The sequence below is a fragment of the Equus asinus genome, chromosome 7 (genome assembly GCF_041296235.1).
Source record: "Equus asinus isolate D_3611 breed Donkey chromosome 7, EquAss-T2T_v2, whole genome shotgun sequence".
NCBI classification, from domain to species: domain Eukaryota; kingdom Metazoa; phylum Chordata; class Mammalia; order Perissodactyla; family Equidae; genus Equus; species Equus asinus.
The window spans coordinates 70,354,597-70,378,417 of NC_091796.1; the positions used below are offsets into that span (position 1 = coordinate 70,354,597).

General features: G+C 36.6%; 1 protein-coding gene across 5 annotated transcripts in view; it reads left to right on the forward strand.

The window, feature by feature from the left end:
• The window catches only part of PCNX4 (pecanex 4), a 48,115-nt gene extending 33,165 nt beyond the window's left edge, over positions 1-14,950 (forward strand). For 2 of the 5 annotated variants that reach the window (XM_014864641.3, XM_070513713.1), the window contains one exon: positions 14,229-14,950. In XM_014864641.3, coding sequence (XP_014720127.2) covers positions 14,229-14,480 — 252 coding nt within the window. In that variant the 3' untranslated portion in view covers positions 14,481-14,950. The other 3 variants (XM_014864643.3, XM_044773686.2, XM_070513712.1) reach the window with 3 other exon arrangements.
• The last annotated feature ends 8,871 nt before the right edge of the window (positions 14,951-23,821 follow it).

The window sequence follows — 23,821 nt, forward strand, 5'->3', positions numbered from 1 at the left end:
TTGGCATCTAATAGGAGCCAATTAAAAATGTTGAGTAGGGGCTGGTCCAGTGGCACAGCAGTTAAGTTCACACACTTTGCTTCGGCAGCTCAGGGTTCACTGGTTTGGATCCCAAATACGGACCTATGCACCACTTAGCAAGCTACGGTGTGGTAGGCATCCCATATATAAAGTAGAGGAAGATGGGCACGGATGTTAGCTCAGGGCCAATCTTCCTCAGGAAAAAAAGAGGAGGATTGGTGGTGAATGTTGTTAGCTCAGGGCTAATCTTCCAAAAAAAAAAAAAGTTGTGTAGCCATTGTTCAATAACCGACCTATGAAATAGCCAAGTAAATGTAATTGCTATAGCATATTTGACTAAATGGATTGTATTCTTATGCCAAATTCAAGTGTATTAATTATCGCTTTAGATTTGACTCCAAAGAAAAATTAACTTGTAAGTGGCATAGTATTTCTTTTGCTGACATCCATACGTAAATTTGCAGCAAATCTGACCTATGACAATTAAGAAAGACTCCAAATCGGGATTGACTTTTTAAGATTTAGTACTTATTGTCATTGCATTTAAAATGTCATCGAGTGTGCACGTTATGAAAGATTCAATGTTATGAGCTTATTGTGGGTTCCACATCTGGCATTATAGCCTGAGGAGCTCCACAGATACACTCCCCAATGAAAATGACTAAAGTTTTTTTTTTAAAACAGCCATTTAAAGTCTTGGAAATGGTCCTAATGGCTACAGCAAATGAAGAAACATTTATTCAAGAAAATCAACTAAAACCCAATAAGAACAGTGTGAGACAGTAATATTTGAACTGAGACCCATTCCCTCCCAGCTCAGTAAGATGGAAACTCCATTCAGACTGGTATAGTCAAGAACACAGGGCTCCCTCTCCCCTCAGCTCCCCGGTGAAGGGCTATTTTCCTGGGAGAGGCAGGACTTCAGCGTTTCTCATCTTACTCCCAGAGACCTATTGTGAAGCTGAGTTCTGGGCATGTGTAATTAGGAGATGGGAAGTCCCTTCTGGCCAACCTGACTCACTGGGTGGAGGCTTTACCCTGGGCATGGTGCCGCTGAGAATACTGGGGACCTAATAACGCTTGCTTACTCATAAGGTGGAGGTTCCACAATGGGAGAGGCAAGCCAAGAAGACCTGAGATTACTGATCACCCTCTACCAAGTGCTCATCTCCTAAGGCAGGGATGTCACTGAGAGAGAAGCATGCCATTGTCTCACCTCCAGATTCAGAGCTCTGGCTTAGAGATTTTGCTCTGTGGAAGAAGCAAACCGTAAAAAAAGAACCCAAATCTCTTCCCAAAGGAACCAACTTTATTTTCAAAATAGTGTAAAAACATTGAAGCCTAAGATTCTCTTAAAAACTGTGGAATAATTAAAAGGCAATTGGTAAATTCCTTAAAGATATAAGCTAAACTGTAGGCTGAGTAGATTAACGGAGAGAACCAGGGAAAGAAACAGCAGAGAAGAGCTTTCCTGGAGTCAAAGTAAATCTCAAACATTGACCTCCAAAGCTGTTCTTTCAAAGGAGCCCAAATGTAATTGGATTAGTCTTTGGAGCCAATTTATGCCCCAGGTCATTGTTGAAAATGTAGAGAACCAGCTGGTAATCAGTGGAGCTTAACAACTGGGTGTGAGCACTCAATAGACTAGAGCTCTGCCCAAACCACTGCCATCCCATGGTTTCACAAGGTGCACTCCCTGAGGTTGCAACATGAAAGACTCCACATTTTGGGGTGAAGGTAGGGATGGACTTCACTGAAGTTATTCAACCACTCACTAAACTAATAAGCAAATAGCAATAACAAGCCCTGGGGCAGAGGGTAGGGAGGATCAGTACCCAGAATTACTACAGTGTTATCTAAAATGTCCAGTTTTCAACAAAAATTATGACATAAAAAGAAACAAAGTCTGACCCATACAGCAGGAAAAAAAGCAGACAACAGAAATTGCCTGTGAGAACGACGAGATGTCAGATTTACAAAGATTTCAAAGTAGCCATCATAAATATGTTCAAAAGACTGAAGGAAACCATAATTAAAGAAGTAAACAAAGTGGGTATAGAGGGAATGTACCTCAACATAATAAAGGCCATATAAGACACATAGCTAACATCATACTCAACAGTGAAAAGCTGAAAGCTTTTGCTCAAAGATCAAGAACAAGAGAAAGATGCCCACTTTTGCCACTGTTTTTTCACTATCGTATTGGAATCCTAGCCAGAGCAATTAGGCAAGAAAAAGAAATAAAAGGTGTCCAATTGGAAAGGAAGAAGTAAAACTATCACTATTCGCAGATGACATATCCAGAAAACTCTAAAGACTCCACCAGAAAAATTCTAGAACTAATAAACGAATTCAGTAAAGTCGAAGGATACAAAATCAATATATAATAATCTGTTGCATTTTTATACACTAATAACTGTCAGAAAGAAAAATTAACACAATTCAATGTGTCGACGAAAATAATCCATAACCAATCTGTAAATGAAAATTTGGGTGAGTTTATTCTGAGCTGAAATCTGAGGACCATGGCCCAGGGCCTTTCTTCCTAAAGGAAGAAAGGGCACCAAAGAAGTGGGCGCACAGAGTGGTTATATACCCCCAAACAGGGAGTTTCACATATGATTGAAATGTCCCTCCCACAATAGTCACAAGATTGCCCTATCGGCACAGCACTTGATGGACACAGCAGGTAGTGGGTCTGTCATCTTGGTGGGCGTAGCAGGAGGCAAGTCTATTGTCCCGAGCTGGGCAGCCACAGTTGAGTGCAGCAATCAGTTTCTAGCCTAAGGAAAGATGATTAATCCTTAAGGAGATGTTGGGAGGGGCAGGGAAGTTGCACCTTTACCTCAAGGGCCTTTGCTCTTGCCATAGGGAAAATCTAAAGCAGATATACAATGCATGCTCAACGGCCACGGTCAGGCCCTTTTGGAAAGACAAGGTCAGGCCGAATTAGGTTTATACCAAATGGCTTCCTCATATTCTTCAATATATCCTATTGCTTGCCATTTTTATTTGTCACATGTACAATTGCATCAAAAGGAATAAAATACCTAGGAATAAATTTAACCAAAGAGGTAAAAGACCTATACAGTGAAAACTGTTGGTCATTGATGCAAGAAATTGAAGAAGACACAAATAAATAGATATTCTGTCCTCATGGGTTGGAAGTTTTAATATTGTTAAAATGCCCATACTACTTAAAGCAATGTACAGATTCAGTGTAATTCCTATCAAAATTCCAGTGACATTTTTCACAGAAATAGAACAAACAATTCTAAAATTTGTATAGAACCACAAAAGCTGCTGAGTAGCCAAAGCCATCTTGAGAAACAACAAAGCTGGAGGCATCACGCTTCCTGATTTCAAACTGTATTACAAAGCCATAGTAATCAAAATAGTATGGTATTAGTATAAAAACAAGCACACAGATCAATAGAACAGAATAGAGAGCTCAGAAATAAACCTGTGCATATATGACTAATTAATTTACAACAAAGGACCCAAGAATATACAATGAGGAAAAGACAGTCTCTTCAATAAATGGTGCTGAGAAAACTGGATAGCAACAAGCAAAAGAAGGAACTTGACCACTGTCTAACACCATACAGAAAATTTACTCAAAATGGATTAAAGACTTGAATGTAATACCTGAAGACATAAAACTCCCAGAAGAAAACATAGGCAGTAAGCTCCTTGACTTTGGCTTTCCAATCATTTTTTGGACTTGACACCAAAGGCAAAGGCAGCAAAAGCAAAAATAAACAAGTGGAACTGCATCAAACTAAAAAGCATCTGCACAGGAAGGAAAACAATCAGTAAAATGAAAAGCAGCCTACCAAATGGGAGAAAATTTTTGCAAATCATATATCTGATAAGAGATTAATATCCAAAATGTATAGATTGCTGGGAAGATGGCATAGGAGGACTCTGAAAGCACCTCCTCCCACTGACACAACAAACCTACAACTACTCTTGGAACAATTACCTCTGAGAGAGAACTGGAAACAGGATAAAAAGAACCCCCACAACAAGGGACAACATTCACAGGGATAGAAGAGGAAGAAATATACCTCTACTGAGGGAAAAAACCACTTCCTGGCCTGGGCACTTAACAGCTGGGAACAGTCTTAAGGTATAAAGCTTTTCCCAGAGCAGTAGGGCATCTGAGCAGGAGATCCATGCCACAGTAAGCATCCCAGCCTTTGAATTCAGCACAACCAAGATAAATTATCATAATACTTGGCTTTGCTGGCTTTTAAAAACAACTGGGAATACCCCCAGAAAAACTGTTGAACTTCAGAGAAAGAAATGCCTACTCTTAAAGGACCCACACACAGATTCACCCATTCAGGAAACCGTAACATCACCAGAAAGAAAGGTGCATAGTCCTTGGGTAAAAGAGACTCACTTGCTAAGCTCTGAGTGCATCTCAAAGAGGCAAGAGGCAGCTGGGCCCACCTCCTCTGGGACTGAGACACTGGCAGCAGCTGTTATTGTGACCTAGTATAGTAGTGCTGACACAGAAACTGGTAGATGCCATTGGATTTCTTCTTCTGACCTGTTAGCACAGGGAGAGGGTCTGCCCCACCCACTAGAGTACCAATTTAATCCAACTGAGCCAAGGCAGGCAGCCTGCCCTATGGACTGGCCCCACCTACCAGCAAGCCCATGGGAAATTGGCAGGCCCATGTAGGTAGGGTGTGTGGGACCTCTGCAGCAGGGCAAGTGAGCGTGTGACAGGGTGGCCCTACATTGGCAGGGTGTGTGGCCTGTGGGTGGTGGGGCCTGTCTGCCGCAGCAGACTTGTGTAGCTGGCCATCTCAAACAGCCGCACAGGGGATCTGCCCTGCCTACCAGTGCCTAAAATGATTGTGTGCTGCCACCTGGGGCCGGCCCCACCCATCTGCGCTCCCGAGAGAACTGACAACAGCCTCACAGGCTGGAGCCTGCCCCAATTCTGAGCCCCAGAGCCTAGCAACCAGCCATGCTGGGGGCCTGACTCACTTAACAGCAAAACAGCAGCAGATCTGCACTGCCACCCATGCTGGGGCTTGACCCACCCAATAAAGTGACTGTAGCAGCTGCACATGGCTGAGCCTTACAACCAGGCAGCCCAAGGGCCAGCCTAGCCTACCTGTGTGCCTGCAGCAAGAGCAACCCCACCACAACAGAAGGGCACACATAGCCCATACAGGGGACATTCCTGAAACATTTGGAAATGGTGACGAGAGGGGAGCACATTGCTGGGCCCCAAAGTCATCACTTACATAAGGCCACATCTGCAAGATTGAGAGACATGGCTTATCTACTCAATACATAGAGATAAGCACAGAGAAGTAGGCAAAATGTGGATACAAAGGAAGATGTTCCAAATAAGGGAACAGGACAAATTCTCAGAAAAGGAACTAAATGAAACAGAGATAAACAATCTACCTGATAAAGAGTACAGACTAATAGTCAAAGATGCTCACTAATCTTGGGAGAACAGATGAACACAGAACTTCAACAAAGAATTGGAAAATATAAAAAAAGAACCAATCAGAACTGAAGAATACAATAATAGAAATTAAAAATTCACTAGGGAGAATTAGCAGCAGAGTAGATTACATACAATAAGAGATCAGTTATCTGGATAAAAGAGTAGAGGACATCACCCAAGCCCTGAACAGAAAAAAAGAGTTAATAAGAATGAGGACAGTCTAAGGGACCTCTGGGACAGCGTCCAGCCTACTAACATCCGTATTATAGGTGTCCAGGAGAAGAAGAGAGAGACAAAGGGGCAGAGAACCTATTTGAAGAAATAATAGCTGAAAAATTCCCTAACCTAAGAAAGGAAGCAGACATCCAGGCACAGGAACCACAGATAAAGTGGAGAAAAATTGGCACAGATATTAGCTCAGGGCTAATCTTCCTCAAGCAAAAACAAAAAGAGGTAGATTGGCAACAGATGTTAGCTCAGGCTAATCTTCCTCAGCAAAATAACAACAGGGGCAGAGAATCTAAATAGACATTTTTCCAAAGAAGCCATACAGATGGTCAAGAGGTATGTGAAAAGGTGCTCAGCATTACTAATCATCAGAGAAATGCAAATCAAAATCACGATGAGATATCATGTCACATCTGTTAGAATGACTATTATCAAAAAGACAAGAAATAAGTATTGGCAAGGATGTGGAGAAAAAGGGAACCCTTGTGCACTGTTGGTGGGAATGTAAACTGGTGCAGCCACTATGGGTTTCTCAAAAAATTACCAATAGAACTACCATATGATCCAGCAATTCCACTTGTAGGTATTTATTCAAAGGAAATGAAGATACTAACTCAAAAATATATGTGCACTTCCATGTTCATTGCAGCATTATTTACAATAGGAAAGACATGGAAGCAACCTAAGTGTCCATTGATGAATGGATAAAGAAAATGCACTGTGTGTATTTTCATTCATACATACATTCATACATCACTTAATGATGGGGATACGTTCTGAGAAATGCATCAGGCAATTTCATCATTGTGCGAACATTGTAGAGTGTATTTACACAAACCCAGATGGCCTACTACACACCTAGGCTATATGGTATAGCCTATTGCTCCTAGGCTACAAACCTGTACAGCATGTTACTGGACTGAATACTGTAGGTAATTGTAACACAATGGTAAGTATTTATTTATCTAAACATAGAAAAGGCATAGTAAAAATATCCTATAAAAGATAAAAATGGTATACCTGCATAGTGCCCTTACCATGAATGGAGCTTGCAGGACTGGAAGTTGCTCCAGGTTGAGTCAGTAAGTGAGTGGTGAGTGAATGTAAAGGCCTAGGACATTACTGTATGCTACTGTAGATTTTATAAACACTGTACACTTAGGCTACACTAAATTTATTTTTTTAAACTTTTTTTTCAATAATAACCTTTGCTTACTGTAAGTTTTTTACTTTATACACTTTAAAATGTTTTTTAACGTTTTGACTCTTTTGTAATAACACTTAGCTAAAGACACAAACACATTGTACAGCTGTACAAAAGTGTTTTCTTTATTTATATCCTTATTCTGTAAACTTTTTTCTATTTTAAAAGTTTTTTTCTTTTTACTTTTTAGACTTTTATTGAAAATTAAGACACCAATGCATAGATTAGCCTAGGCCTACACAGGGACAGGAACATCAATATCACTGTCTTCCATCTCCACATCTTGTCCCACTGGAGGGTGTTAATATCTTAATATTGCCCACAGGGGCAGTAATACCACAAACAAGCGAGTAATGCATTGTGCTATGACATTACAACAGCTATGACGATGACCAGGCAATAGGAAGTTTTCAACTTCATTACAATCTTATGGGACCACTGTCATATATGCAGTCTGTCATTGACCAAAAGAAACATTGTTTGCAGCACATGACTGTATATACATACATACATACACACACATAATGGAATATTATTCAGCCATAAGAAAGAAGGAAATCTTGCTATCTTACTGTTTGCGACAACATGGATGGACCTTTACGGCATTATGCTAAGTGAAATAAGTCAGAGAAAGAGAAATACTGTATGATCTCACATATATGTGGAATCTAAAACAAACAAAAAACAAAAACAAAACTCATAGATAAAGGGACAGATTGGTGGTTGCTAGAGGCAAGGTTTGGGGAGTGGGTGAAATAAGTAAAGGTAGTCAAAGTTACAAACATCCAGTTACAAAATAAATAAGCCCCAGGGATGTAATGTACAGCATGGTGACTATAGTTAAGAATACTGCATTGTATATTTGAAAGGAGCTGAAAAAGTAGATCTTAAAAGTTCTCATTTGTAACTGTGTGGTGATGGGTATTAACTAGACTTATCGTGGTGATCATCTCACAATATATACAAATACCAAGTCATTATGTTGTACAACTGAAACTAATATAATGTTATATGTCAATTATATCTTAATAAAAAAAGAAGTAAAGGAAGGTATGATGACAATCTTGGATCAAATAGAGACAGAGTATCAGTAGAGATAGAAATTATAAAACAAAGAACCAAATGAAAAATTCACTAAAGGAACTCTACAATAGATTTGAACTGGTGAAAGAAAGAATTAGTAAACTTGAAGATTCTAGGTCAATAGAGATTATGCAGTCCAAAGAAGAGAGAGAAAAAAGAATGAATAAAAAGGAAGAGAGCCTTACAGAAATGTGGGACACCATTAACAGCACCAGCATACACATAGTGAGGGTGCCAGAAGGGGAAAAGAGAGAAAGGAGCAGAAAAATTATTCAAAGAGATAATGGCTGAAAACTTCCCAAATCTAGTGAAAAACATTAATCTACACATCCAGGAAGCACAGCAAACTTCAAGTAGAATTAATACAAATAGACCTATCATACTATAAATGCTGAAAGTCAAAGACCAGGAGATAATCTTGAAAGTAGCAAGACAAAAATGATTCCTAAGTTGTTAATGGAACTCTGATAAGATTAACAGCCAACCTGTCATCAGAAACAATGGAGGCCAGAAGGCATGGGATAACATATTCAAAATGCCTTTTAAAAACCCCAAAAAACTGTCAACCAAGAATCCTATATCCAACAAAGCTATCTTTCCAAAAATGAAGGTAAATATTCCCAGATAAACAAAAACAGAATTTTGTTGCTAGCAGACCCACCTTACAAGAAATACCAAGAGTTCTTCAGGCTGAAAGCAAGTGACCCCAGATGATGATAATTTTAAATCATATAAGGAACAACAAAGATCATTAGTAAGGTACTGTAATTATAAAAAACAATATAAATGCATATTTCTTCTCCTCTTAACCGACTTGAAAAGCAATTGTATAAAGCAATATGTATATAATGTAATGTTGGACCTATAACATATAGAAATGTAATGTATTTGCCAATAATTGCACAAAGGAGGCCAGTGGGAACAAAGCTGTATTGGGCAAAAGAAATTATTCCAGGTAATAACTTGAATCCATAGGAATAAAGGAAGAGAACTAGAAATGATAAATAGAAATATAGCAAAATATTGCTATAATATGATAAGAATATAGCAAAAGCAATAAATATATACTTGTTCCCTTTCAGTTTCTTTAAAAGTATATAATGTAATAATTAGAACAATACATTATAGGGCTTGTAACATTTATAGATGTAACATGTATAACAATACCACAAATAGGAAAGAAAAGAGAATAGAACTATATAGGATTTTTATTTCTATATCTCACCAGAATTAAGTTAGTATAAACTGAACCTGGCTCTGATAAGACATATATGTTAAGCCCTAGAGCAACCGCTGAGGAAATAATTTTTTAAAAAAAAGTTTTAAAAAAATCATTAAAGAAATTAAAAGTATACATTAAAAAATAGTCATTTAATGCAAAAGAAAGCAGTAGCAGGGGAACAGAGGGACAAAAAAAGACAAGATATGGAAGACAGAAAGGAAAATGACAGACATAAATCTGACTATATCAATAATAACATTGAATGGGAGTATATTAAACTATCAAAATGAAAGGGAGAGATTGTCAGACTGAATTTGGAAACAAGATCAAACTATATGCTTTCTATGGAAGATACACTATATTCAAAGACACAAATAAATTGAAAATGAAAAGATGAAAAAGGTATGTCATGCAAACAACAACAGGAAAGCTGGAGTACCTCCACTAATGTCAGAAATAATAGGCTTTAAAACAAAAAATGTTACTAGAGATTGAGGGACATTTTATAATGATAAAAGGGTCAGTCCATCAGGAAGATAGAATAATCATATTTGCAGCTAACAATGGAGCACCAAAATATGTGAAGCAAAAAACTGACATAAATAAAGAGAGAAATAGACAATTCAACATTAATAGTTGGAGACTTCAATACCCTACTTTCAGTCATGGATAGAACAACTAGGCAGAAGATCAAAGAAAAAAAGTAGAAGATTTGAACAAAACTGTAAACCAACTATATCAAACAGACACCTATAGACAACAGAATATGCATTCTTTTAAAGTGCACATGGAACATTCTCCAGGATAAACCATATGCTAGGATATAAAACAAACTTAATAAATTTAAAAGGATTGAAAACCTACAGAGTATGCCTTCTGACCCCAAGGAAATACAATTAGAAATCAATAAAGAAATTTGGGAAACTCAAAGATACGTGGAAATTAAACAACACATGTCTAAGTCACCAGTGGGTCAAAGGAGAAATTAGGAAATACATTGAGATAAATGAGAATGAAGACACAGTATACTAAAACTTGTGAGATGCAACTATAACAGTCCTTAAAGGGAAATGTATAACTTTAAAATGCCTATATTAAAAATGAAGAAAGATTTCAAATCAATAGCTTAACCTTCCATCTTATGACAATGGAAAAAAGAAGAGCAAACTAAACTTAAAGCAGACAGAAGGAATTAATAAAGACTAGAGAGGTAATTATGAAATAGAAACTGTAAAAACAATAGAAAAAATTAATGAAACCAACAGCAGGTTCTTTGAAGAGATCGGCCAAACTGAAACTTTTTGTCTTGGTTTGACCAAGAAAAAAGAGAGAAGATTCAAAATACTAGAACCAAATGAAAAGGGGGACAGTACTACTGACCTTATAGAAATGAAAGTGGTTATAAAGGAATACTATGAACACTTGTATGCCAATGATTTATATAACTTAGAAGAAATGGATAAATTCCTACAAAGTACTGAAACTGACTCAAGAAAAAATAGACAATCTGAACAGGTGTATAACAAGAGACTAAATTAGTAATAACTGACCATAAAGAAAAGCCAAGACCCAGATGGCTTTACTGCCTAATTCTACCAAATATTTAAGGAATAATTAAGACCAGTTCTTCACAAAGTCTTTCAAAAAATGAAAGAGCATTTTCCAACTCATTCTGTAAAGCCAGTATTATCCTGTACCAAAAGCGTACAAAGACAATACAAGAGAAAACTACAGACCAATATCTGTTCTCAATATGGATGCAGAAATCCTTAAGAAAATACTAGCAAACTGAATCCAGCAATACATAAAAAGAATTATACACTGTGACCAAGTGGCATTTATCCCAGGAATGCAAGGTTGGTTTAACATCCAAAAATGAATTAATGTAATACGCCATGTCAATAGAATAAAAAACAAAAACCATATAATCATCTCAATAGACACAGAAAAAGCATTTGACAAAATCCAACACCCTTTCATTTTAAAAACACTTAAACTTAGGAATAGAAAGGAACTTCCTCAGTTTGATAAAGGCAACTATGAAAACCCCACAGCTAACATCATACTTATTAGTGAAAGACAGAGTGCTTCCCCTTAGATCAGGAATAAGACAAGGATGTCCACTCTCACCATTTATTATTAAACATTATACTAGAGATTCTCATCAGGGTAATTAGGCAAGAAAAGTAAAAGGCATTCTGATTGGAAAGGAAGAAGTGAAATTATCTCTATTCACAGATGACATGATCTTGTATATGGAAAATCTAAGGAATCCACTAAAAAACTTTGAACTAATAAACAAGTTCAGCATGGTGGCAGGATACAAGATCAACATACAAAAATCTATTGTGTTTCCATACACTAGGAGTGAACAATTCCAAAATGAAATTAAAAAAACAATTCTACTTACAATAGCATCAAAAAGAATAAAATACTTGGGAATAAATTTAACAAGAAAAGTATAAACCTTGTTCTCTAAAAGCTACAAAACATTGTTGAAAGAAGAAATTAAAGATCTAAATAAATGGAAAAACATCCCATGTTCATGGATCAAAATGATATTAAGATGGCAGTACTCCCCAAATTTATCTACAGGTTCAACACAATCCCTGTCAGAATCCCAGCTAGCTTCTTTATGGAAATTGGCAAGCTGACTCTGAAATTCATATAGAATTGCAAGGGACCCTGAATAGCCAGAATAATCTTAAAAAGAAAATTGGCAGACTAATACTTTCAAATTTCAAAATTTACTACAAACCTATAGTAGTCAAGACAGTATAGCATGGGCATAGAGATAGATATATAAATCAATGAAATTGAATTGAAATGCAAAATAAACCCATGTGTCTATGATTAACTGGTTTTAACAAGGGCGCCAAGGCCATTCTATAGGAAAAGAATAGTCTTTTCAACAAATGGTGCTGAAACAATTGAATAGCATATTCAAAAGAATGACATTAGACCCTGTATTAGTTTCCAGGGCTGCTGCAACAAATTACCACAAACTAGGTGACTTTAAACAACAGAAATTTATTCTCTCACACTTCTAGAGGTGAGAAGTCTGAAATCAAGGTCCCAGCAGAACTACACTTTCTCTGAAGACTCTAAAGGAGAATCCTTTCTTACCTCTTCCAGCTTCTGGTGACTCCTGGCATTCCTTGGCTTGTGACAGCATAACTCCAGTCTCTCCCTTGTCTTCACATGACTTCTTTCCTATGTCCTGTATCAATTCTCCCACTTCTTTCTCTTGTAAGGACACGAGTCATTGGATTTAGAGCCCACCTAAATTCAGGATGATCTCATCCTGAGATCCTTAACTTAATTACAGCAAAGACCCATTCCAAATAAGGTCACATTCACAGCTACCATGGGTTAGGACTGGGATGTCTTTTCTCTGAGGGAAGTTGTTCAACTAACTGCAGACCCTAACTTCATGGTAGATACAAAAATGAACTCAAAATGGCTCAAAGACCTAAATGTAAGAGCTAACACCATAAAAATCTTAGAAGAAAACATAGGAGTAAATCTTCATGATCTTAAACTTGGCAATGGATTCTTAAATATGACACCAAAAACATGAGAAACAAAAGAAAAAAATGAATAAATAGGACTTCATCAAAAGTAAAAACTTTTATGCTTCAAAGGACACCATCAAGAAAGTAAAAAGACAACTCACAGAATAGAAAAACTATTTGCGTATATCTGATAAGGGACTTGTTACTAGAATATATAAAGAACTGTTACAACTCGATAATAAAAAGACAACCCAATTTAAAAAGAGCAAAGGATCTGTGTAGACATTTCTCCAAAGGAGATCAAATGGGGCAGTAAGCACATGAAAAGATGTTCTTCATCATTCATCAAGGAAATGCAAATCAAAACCACAATGAGATACCACTTCATACAGACTAGGATGGCTAAAATCAAAAAGTCAAATAATAAATGTTGGTGAGGATATAAAGAAATTGGAATTCTAATACAGTTCTGGCAGAAGTGTAAAATGGTGCAACCACTTTGGAAAACATTCTGGCAGTTTCTCAAATGAGTAAACAGAGTTACCATATGACCTGGAAATTCCTCTCCTGAGTATATACCAAAAGAAATGAAAACAGGTCCACATAAAAACTTGTATATGGAGATTTATAGCAGCATTATTCATAATTACCAAAAGATGGAAACAACCCAACTGTACATCAACTGATGAATGAATGCACGAGTTGTGATATAGCCGTATGATGGAATACTATTCAACCATGGAAGGAATGAAGTACTGATACATGCTACAACATGAATGAATCTTAAAACATTATGCTAAATTAAAGAAGCCAGTCACAAAAGGCCACATATTATATGATTCCATTCTCATGAAATTTCCAGTATAAGCAAATCTGTAGAGGTAGAAAGTACATTGGTGGCGTAGGACTGAGAAACAAAGGGATAGGAGGGTCTTAGTGAAAGATTACAGGGGGTTTTTTTGATATCATGAAAATGTTCTAAAATTGGCTGTGGTGCTAGTACATATCTGAATGTACTAAAAAACTATTAAATTGTACACTTTACATAGTAAATTGTATAGTAGGTGAATTGTATCTCAACAAAGCTGTTTTTAAAAAGAGCCTGTAATGTGATTATTCACTGACTAGTATTTATGACTTATGCATTGCTGAGGCCAGATAGGGTGAGGGAATAGAAAAGGAAAGGAAAGAGAAGTATCTGAGACTTTGCTTTTCTGGTCATTGAGTGAAATGACTGTCAGGGAATTTTTCTTCTCATACTTATTCAGAGAGCTACCAAATAGAAGTGATTCTTGATTCTGAAGACAAGCAACTCATGTGTGTACATTTTAATATACCACTTTCTATTTAAGTTCACTTAACTATAATGGAATTTTTCTCTAAGTTTATAAATAAAATATAAAGGCCTGAATATAATTTCTTTTTTTTCTCTGCCTCCCCTCATTCCCCCCCACCCCCACTTTTTATACTTTAAAGGGAGTTTACACTGGGAGAGTACTTACCCTTCAAGAATTATTGATCCAAGTTGGGAAGTTAAATGCCGAAGCTGTTAGAGGTCAGTGGGCCAATCTTTCTTGGGAATTGCTTTATGCTACAAATGATGATGAGGAACGTTACAGTATACAAGCTCATCCACTACTTCTAAGAAACCTTACGGTACAAGCGGCTGACCCTCCCCTGGGATATCCAATTTATTCTTCAAAACCTCTCCATATACATTTGTATTAGAGCCCATTTTGACTTGTATTGTCATCAAATGAGATCTTTTTATTTTTTCATTCTAGAAAAGTAAGAATCTGATTCCTCATAACTTCCATGGACTTTCCTCTCTCCTCCCACGTGCCTGAGAAAAGCTAAGCTCTTTAAAGTTGATTCTCTTAGCTATCTTAATGATTAAAAAAAACCAACTTTATGTCTAACCTCAGAGTTAGAACTAGTTGGCCAATATTTGTGCCCTATGAATTGTGGTGGGCTTTGGTAAATATAAAACATTTGTAGAAGATTGATAATGAATTTTTTAATGCTTTCTTAAATGTGTGGTAGGTGATTTGCCTTACAGAAGTCAACAACTGTATAATTTTTACATACTTAAAAGATATACATATCTGTGTTTTTAAGTAATGATAGTGGATCTCATTGAAGGTTACATAATGTATATATATTTATTTTCAATATAATAAAATTTTATAGTATTTTCACACTTTGTGCTTTTTTTAACATTTAACACAGTCTGAATGTTTTCATATATTCATTTTCTTTTCATATACTTCAATTCAGAAATTTTTAAAGTTTTTAGTAAAATCTCTTCCTTCATTTTCAAGTATCCGTTTGATATATGTGAAAGGAAAAGGATTTATCCCATTCATCATGTGAATACTCATTGGAATTAGCAATGTTAGGGTAGTCTGAGTATGACTGCTAGAGGCCATTCTGTAGATCTGGCTCTTTATGCATTTCTTTTCAACTTTGAATATACTCTGAAGAATGACTTCCAGTAGGACTGCTAGTTACTAGTGTCTTAAGGTATCTGAACCGAAGGCAGAAAGTAATGGGAGGAAAATTTTTCACAATGTGATCACAATTTTATTTTCACTCTCTTGCTGTTCATGAAGTTTTTACAGGTACTTATAAGCAGAATGAACAATGAGTCTGTATCAGTTGAGAAATGAATTTCTTTTACCCCTTACTTTATTTCCAACTGAGTTTATAGTAGCCTCCTAGGTTGGTAATACAGCAATACATTCTCTTTAGAAATGATTGAAATTATTTGAAATGTGCCAATTAGGTTTTTTTTTATTATTATTATTCCATTTATTTAGCATGTGGAACAGTTCAATCAAGCTATGTTAAAGGATAACTTTTTGGACTAATTTTCAGTTAATGAATTCATTGAGATTTGTGCATTAGTCTTTTTTTGGAAGCAATATAGTATAGTTATTAAGATAGAGTGTTGTGTTAACATCTGGGTTCATAATATAGTAATCTCAGGCTTACTATTTACATAATTGAGATTTACTAGCCAGACAATTTTATGTATTTTTGTCACCTAGGAAAATTTTCTCATGCCATTAAAAACACTCTATGTAATGATCAGTTTTAATGACTGCATAACATTGATAGATATAACAGTTTATTGGACTATCCTCCAAATAATGGGAATTCTAAATTGTTTAAAGATTTTAATAATGCCCAGCCATGCTTTCCCTTTACCTTGCATCCTCCTCAAACTGCTCCCATGTCTCTCCATTTCATTCATAGCCAGGTTTCCTCTTCTTTCATTCGTCAAATGATTACAGTCTGGATTCCATCTCCACTAATGATTCCATCTTTACCATTCCCCCAAATAAAGTTAGTTTTTATTAAGGTCAGTGTTTACCTTTGTATTGTCAAACCAACCGGCTACTCCTATGTTCTTGTCTTATTTGTTCTCTAAATAGCATTTGACACATTTTGACCACTCCTTGAATCACCTTTTTTGTCTCTTTTGCTTCCCTGACACAAGTATCTTCATTTTCTTCCTCTCTCCCTGGCCACTCCTCAATCACCTTTGCTGCTTTTCCATTTCTACCTGACCACTAAATTTTGGAATTTCTCAACAGTTTGGTTCCAGGGCCCCTCTTCTACATTCACTGTGGACAGTCTCGTCCACACCCAAGATATAAAAGTATCATCAATAAGTTGATGTTCAAATATATACCTACCTCAACCTCTCTTCTTAGCACTGAGCCGGTATATGGAACTTATTTATCTCCATCTGATATAGTCAAACTGACCTTATTGAATCTTCCCTAAAACCTGCTTTTCTGACTTTCACTTTTAGTAATGCTTAGGTAAGTCACACCACCCATCTCACAGAGAACAACTAGCAAAGCTAGGCAAAATAATATTTTAAAATCTGCTTAAAGGTATCAGAGAACCAAGAAAACAGTGAAGAATTACATTACCAAGATCCAAGGCAGAATGAAATTTAGAAACTTGAGCTCATCACTTGGGCTGCTTTTCTTCTAGGAGCATTTGCCAGCTCAGGATGAGGTGGTTGAGAGTCTGAGAAACTAAGTAACGCTTTTGACAGCCTTGCTGCTGAGTTAGAGGAATACAAATGGGAGTCCAGGGCTCTCCAAGGAGGGAGGCAGGAACCCTAGTAACTGACCACACATTGGTTTGGGACATCAAGGATTACGTCCTAATTTTATGGTTGAACAAAAAAAATAGATGCAGCTTGAATCTTCTTAGTCCCTAAAACTGGATTAAGGCGGCCCTGGATTTCTGCTCTGCCTAGCCACCACCCAGAGCAAAGGTAAATCTTCTCTGGACTGACCTTTTAAGTTATTTTTGTAATTTTTCATACTTAATGTTGGACAATGTAAAATAAAGCACCTGAGGAGATATGACAACATGATCAAAAATCCAAGAGAAACAATAGACAATAGGAATGGACCCACTGGGGATCCAGATAATGGAGTTGTTAAACACAGGCTAGAACATTATGATGTTTGGTACATTCAAAGATATAAAACACAAGCTTAAGAATTTCATCAGAGAATTAGAAACTGTACAGAAGAATTGATAAGTCCCAAACTGATAAGTACGTTAATCAAGTTTAAGAACTCAGTGAATGGATTTGATAGAAACTGGACACAGCTAACGTAAAAATTAGTGAAACACAATTTGGGTCAGAAGTAAATATCTGATATGAAAAATGACACAAAAGAATGGAAAATATTGTAAGAAGATAAGAGACATAGGGTTACCATGAGAAGATCTAACATACAAGTAATTGGAATTCCAAAAGGAGAGGCGAGAGGAAATGGCAGAAGCAACATTTAAGGAGATAATGACTGAGAATTTACCAAATTTTTAAGGGACATTAATCCCTGCAAGATAAATAAAACCACACCTCAACACAGCATGAGAAAGCATGCTAAATAAAGCATGCTAAATAAAACCACACCTCAACACAGCATGAGAAAAAACAAAATATAAAAAGGAAGTCATATACCCACAACTAAAATATACGACTATGTACTAGGTGGATTTGGGGAGAAAAAGCAGAAAACAAAAAAGGAAGTCATAAAAGCAGCCAGAAAGATGTTACTATCAAAGAACCAAGAATTTTATTAAACTCACAACTAACTTCTAAACAGAAAATATGGAAACCAGAAATTTGTGGAATGATATTTAATTTTGCTAAAATAACTATAAACTTAGAATTCTATACTCAGCCTTTCTCCAAAAACAACTCTTTAAGAATGAAGGTAAAGACAGTTTTATACACAGTAAATTCAACAGCAGATTCTCATTAAAAGAAATAGCATAAGGTATTTTCCAGACAGAAGGAAAATGATCCAGTAGAAGCTCAGGGATGTAGGAAGAAATGAACAGTAATAAAAACGATAAATATATGGTTAAATCTAAATAGTGACAATATAAAATAGTTTTGGAGGTTAAATATGTTAAAATACATGGCAATAATAGTATATAAGTTGTTGCAGGAGTTAACCCAGAGTTAAAGAGTTCTAAGATTCTTTTATTATCCAGAAAGAAAAGTACCAAGTAATATTAGACTTTGCTGTATCATCTATAGGAGGACCGCTAAAAAATAGCAAAAAGTGAAAACAAGTATATAACTACTAAACTAACAGAGGAGGAAAGTGGAATAATAATTAGGCAAAAAAAGAATATAAAATAGGACAAATAGAAATAAAGTAGTGAGGCCAGCACCATGGCCAAATGGTTAAGTTCGTGCGCTCCGCTTCAGTGGCCCAGGGTTTCACCAGTTCAGATCCTGGGCACAGACATGGCACCACTGGTCAGGCCACGCTGAGGTGGCATCCCACATAGCACAACCAGAAGGACCTAAAACTAGACTATACAACTATGTAATTGGGGGCTTTGGGGAGAAGAAGAAAAGAAGAAGATTAGGAACAGATGTTAGCTCAGGTGCCAGTCTTTATAAAATAAAGATGAAGGCTCAAAAAAAAAAAGGAAATAAAATAGTATATTAGCAAAATAAATAGCAAATTAAACCTGAAGAAAGTAAAAGAATAAAATAGTAAGGCACGAAAATTAGAATAGAAAACAAACATGAAGCAGATCAACTAAGCCAAAAGTTGATCTTTGAAAGACATATAATTGATAAGCCTCTGGCAGACTAAACAGAAAAAGAAGAAATACCAAATAACCAATGTGAGGAATGAGAGAGAGCATATAGACATTTGACAAAATCTGTATATTATGTACAACTTTACATCAATAAACTTGACATTTGAAATGAACAGTTGCCTTAAAAAATATAACTTAGCCAGAACTGACAAAAGAAAATAATAGGGAAATTTGAACAGTCCCATGTCTGGTAAAGAAATTTGTACTTAGTTTCTTACTTTCCCACAGTGAAAACTGCAATCTTACATGGATTCATCAGTTTATCCTACCAAAAATTTAAGAAGGAAAGAAAGACCATTCTTAAATTTTATCAAAGAACAGTAAAAGCAGGAACCCTCCCCAACTCATTTTATGAAACCAGCGAAATCTTGATACTAAAACCTGGCAAGGACATTATGAGAAAGAAAAATTACAGACATTCCCAAACATCAATGCAAAACTACCAAAGTACTAGCAAACTAAATTCATAAATAAATATATGAATAATAAATTACAACCAAGTTGCATTTCTTCTTGAAAAGTGAAGCTGGTGTGATAGTTGAAAATCAATCTCAATATAATTCACCACATTAACAGAATGAAAGGAGAAAAATCCTATCGTTTCAGTAGATCCAGAAAATGTATTTGAGAAAATCAACATGCATTCATAAAAAGGAAGCATTGGCTTTTTAAAATGCATCTCTGTTAAGCTTATCCTGAATGTACACGTGAGGTTTTCTGGATCAGAGCTAGATTTCTTATTATCTCACAGTAAATAAGTGCACCTGCCTACCCTTTGCACTAGTCCATACCCCCAGGGCAAAATGGTGAGAACTGAGTGAGCAGTTTTCCTCCACAGTGGCCAAACACTCCATAGGCAAGGGACAAACAAAGAAAAATTGTTTTTCCCTGCTAAAAAAGAAGAGGCAGCTGTCCTCCTCTCCAGAAAGGGTCTCCCTTTCTAGCCAGGTGGTATGCAAAAAAAAAAAAGAAAAAAAAATCTCTCCAGGAGCCAGAGAGCCCCATGTGTCTCCTAGAGCTATTTCCTAGGTCCCAGGCAATACTAGGAAGATAGCCACTTGAATATTTCTGATACTTTGGGGCTTAACGTAGGGACCAATCCAGGCTGTAACTCTTTGGTCCTCTTGGGGAGATGAGACATTTTATTACACTTTAGGATCAGAGAAATTAACTAGACAAATTGTTACAGATCTAATTCTCATGGTATGTGAAGAATCTTAGAAAGCTAGGGCTTTATACAGGACACTGAGAAATCCAGGAAAGTTATTTATCCACAGAAATAAAGAAGGAAACCACCCCCACAACATTTACCAAACAAGGAATGGAAGAGAACTTCTTGAATCTGATAAACCTACAACAGACATCATAGTTAACGGTGAAATGTTGAAAGTTCTCAGCCTGAGACTGAGAATGAGATAAGGAGACTGCTGTCACTGTGTCTATCTAGCTTTGTCCTGGAGTCTTGGCCAGTGAAAATAAGACAGGGAAAAGAAAGAAGAGGTCTAAGGAATAAAAATGAAAGAATAAAACTTCTTCACAGAAAGTGTGATTGTGTGTGTAGAAAATCCAAAATAATCTAAGTAAAATTGTAAAATTAATAACATTTACAATAACTTATTAAAAACAACAACCTTATCAAGATTGCTAGATATAAGGCCAAGTTACAAAAATCAGTATTTCTATTATACCAGCAACAAACAGAATTTCAGATTTTAAAAAAGACACCATTTGACTTCCAGTCTAGACAAAATTGTGTAAAGCCATTTTTTTCTCCTGTTCCTCTTTGCTAAGTACAACCATTAACCCTGGAAATGATGCAAAAGATAATCAAAAGGAACATGAAAATGTGGCAAGATGAAGGTGAGCTGCTTTGAGACTGCAGGACTGGAAGAGCATCACAGCAGCAAGGCGTCCTGCATCCTCCCATCCAACAGCTGAAGGCAATTGAGATCCAGCGGTTCCTGACCCCCAACCTAGCAACTGAAGGCAGTCCAGTAGGCTCCTTCCTTCCCCAGATTGACCAGAAGTCCCTCTAGCAACCATAGGCAAGCCTGACATCACCAGCAAGTGGATCGATTGGTAATTCTGCCAAAAATAAGTGGCCAGAGAAAGCACTCTCCCTCCCTGCTTGGGCTTGAGACTCTCTTTTTCCATGAGAGATACCAACATGGGTGAGTGAAACTGGCAAAACATGCTTAGTTATAGCACATGGCCCAGCCTAAGAAGCCTCTTTGTCCCTGCAGACCCAAGACCCTCCTTCTCCTCCCAGAGACACTGGGACAGCCAGAGGGCATCAGAATGGAGAAACCCGTTCCATCTCCTCAGGCAGTACCAGGAGCCCCCATGGCACCAGATATACAGGCAGACCAAAATAATACCATTAAGGCCACTGAACATAACCCACAAAAGAAGGCCACAAATAGTATGCTAAACTTAGAGCGAATGCTTACAAAAATAAGATTTAAATAGGACCCAGAGTCTCCTAATATAATAGATTAAATGTCTAGGATTCAATAAAAAATCACCCATCGCGCCAAGAAAGAATAAAATCACAACTTGAATACGGAAAGACAATCCCAACACTGACATGAGTCGGATTTTGGAATTAACTGACAAAGATTTTAAAGCCGCTGTCATAAAAATTCTTCAGCAATCAGGGCCAGCCCAGTGGTGTAGTGGTTAAGTTCACACGCTCCTCTTCAGTGGCCTGGGGTTTGAAGGATCAGATCTTGGGTGCAGGCCTACATACCACTTGTCAAGCCATGCTGTGGCAGCATCCCACTTACAAAATAGAGGAAGACTGGCAAAGATATTAGCTCAGGGCCAATCTTCCTCACCAAAAAAAAAAAAAAAAAAAAACACTTCAACAATCAATTACGAATTATCTTGAAACAAAAGAAAAAATAGAAAATCTCAGTAAAGAAACAAGTTATAAAAAAGAACCAAGTGGAAATTATCAAATCGAAAAATGCTATAACAGATATAAAAAAACTCACTGAATGGGCTCAGTAGTAGGGTAGAGATGACAGAGGATAGAATCAGTGAACTTAAGAACTGGATAACAGAATTCACCCAACATGAAGAACAGAGAGAAAAGAAACTAAATTTAAAAATTAAAAAATGAAAAGAACAGATCTGATCCAGCAATTCCATTTCTGGATATTTATCCCAAGAAAATGAAATCACTATCCTGAAAAGATATCTGCACCCCATGTTTATTGCAGCATTATTTACAACAGCCAAGACATGGAAACAGCCTAAGTGTTCATCAATGGATGGACGGATAAAGAAAATGTGAGATATACACACACACACACACACACACGGACATACAGACACACGATGGAATACTACTGAGCCATAAAAAAGAAGGAAATCCTGCCATTTGTGACAGCACGGATGGATGTTGAGAGCATTACATTAAGTGAAATAAGTCTGAAGAACAAATACTGTATGATCTCCTTTACATATGAAATCTAAAAAAACAGAAAACCTCGTAGATGCACAGAACAGATTGGTTGTTGCTGGGGGAGGGGGGAGGGCAAAATGGGTGAAGGGGGCAAAACGGGTGAAGGCAGTGAATAGATACAAACTTCCAGTTATAAGTCCTGGGCTTGCAATGTACAGCATGGTGACTATAGTTAACAATATTGTATATCTGAAAGTTGCTAAGAGAATAAATCTTAAAAGTTCTCATCACGAGAAAAAATATGTAACTGTGTGATGATAGATGTTAACTAAATGTGTAGTGGTAATCATTTCGCAGTGTATACATAGAATCATGTGGCACATCTAAAACTAAGACAATGTTATATGTCAATTATAGCTCAATAAAAGTAAAAGTTAAAAAAAAATATCTTCCAAGACCTGTGAGACAATGACGGAACATGCAACATTTGTATGACTGAAGTCCTAGAAAGAGAGGACAAAGAAAATAGGGCTGAGAAATTGACTTCCCAGATGTGGCAAAAGACACAAAACTTACAGGTCTGAGAAGCTTACTGAAACCCAACTAGGATAAACCCAAAGAAATTCATGCAAAGACACATAATTAAACTTGGAAAACTAAAGAAAAGGAAAAAATCTTGAAAGTGGCCAGAGAGCAACAACACATTGCCTGTAAGGGAATACCAACTTGAATACACAGAGAATTTTTCATCTGAAATCCTGGAGCTCAAGAGGGAGTGGTACAATATTTTTCAAGGACTGAAAGAAAAGAATGTCAACCACAAATTCTATATCCAGTGAAAATATCCCATCAGGAATGAGGAAAAAAATAAAGACATTCTCAGATGAAGGAAAACTAAAAGGATATGTCACTATCAGACTTACCATTTAACAGAATTTCTCAAAAAGTAAATTAGTATGCTTCCTGGATCGAGAAGAAGGAACAATGGAAAGAACAGAAATATGGATGCTTACAATAGATTATCCCTTTCCTCATGAGTTTTATAAATCATATTTGATGATTGAAACAAAATTTACACCACCATCTGGTCATTCAAGACAAGGATATTTAAAAGTGAAGGAGGTAAAGGATCCTAAGTGGAAGTGGGGCTTCCACACGACACAGTGGTAAAATGTTGATACCAGTAGACTCTTAAAAGTCATATATGGATATTTGAACACCCAGAGCAACAACTAGGATAACTGTAAGAGATACACTCAAAAACAATATAAATAAATCAAGATGGAATCCTAAAAATTGTTCAAGTAACCCACAGGAAAGCAGGAAGAGAGAAAGAGGAATGAGAACAGAGGAAACAAGCAGAAGACAAACTATAAAACGGCAGACTTACCCCTAAAAACGACAATTACCTTGAATGCAATTGGTCTAAATACACCAATCAAAAGACTGACAATTGCAGAGTAGATTAAAAACACATAGCCCAACTGTGTGCTGCTTA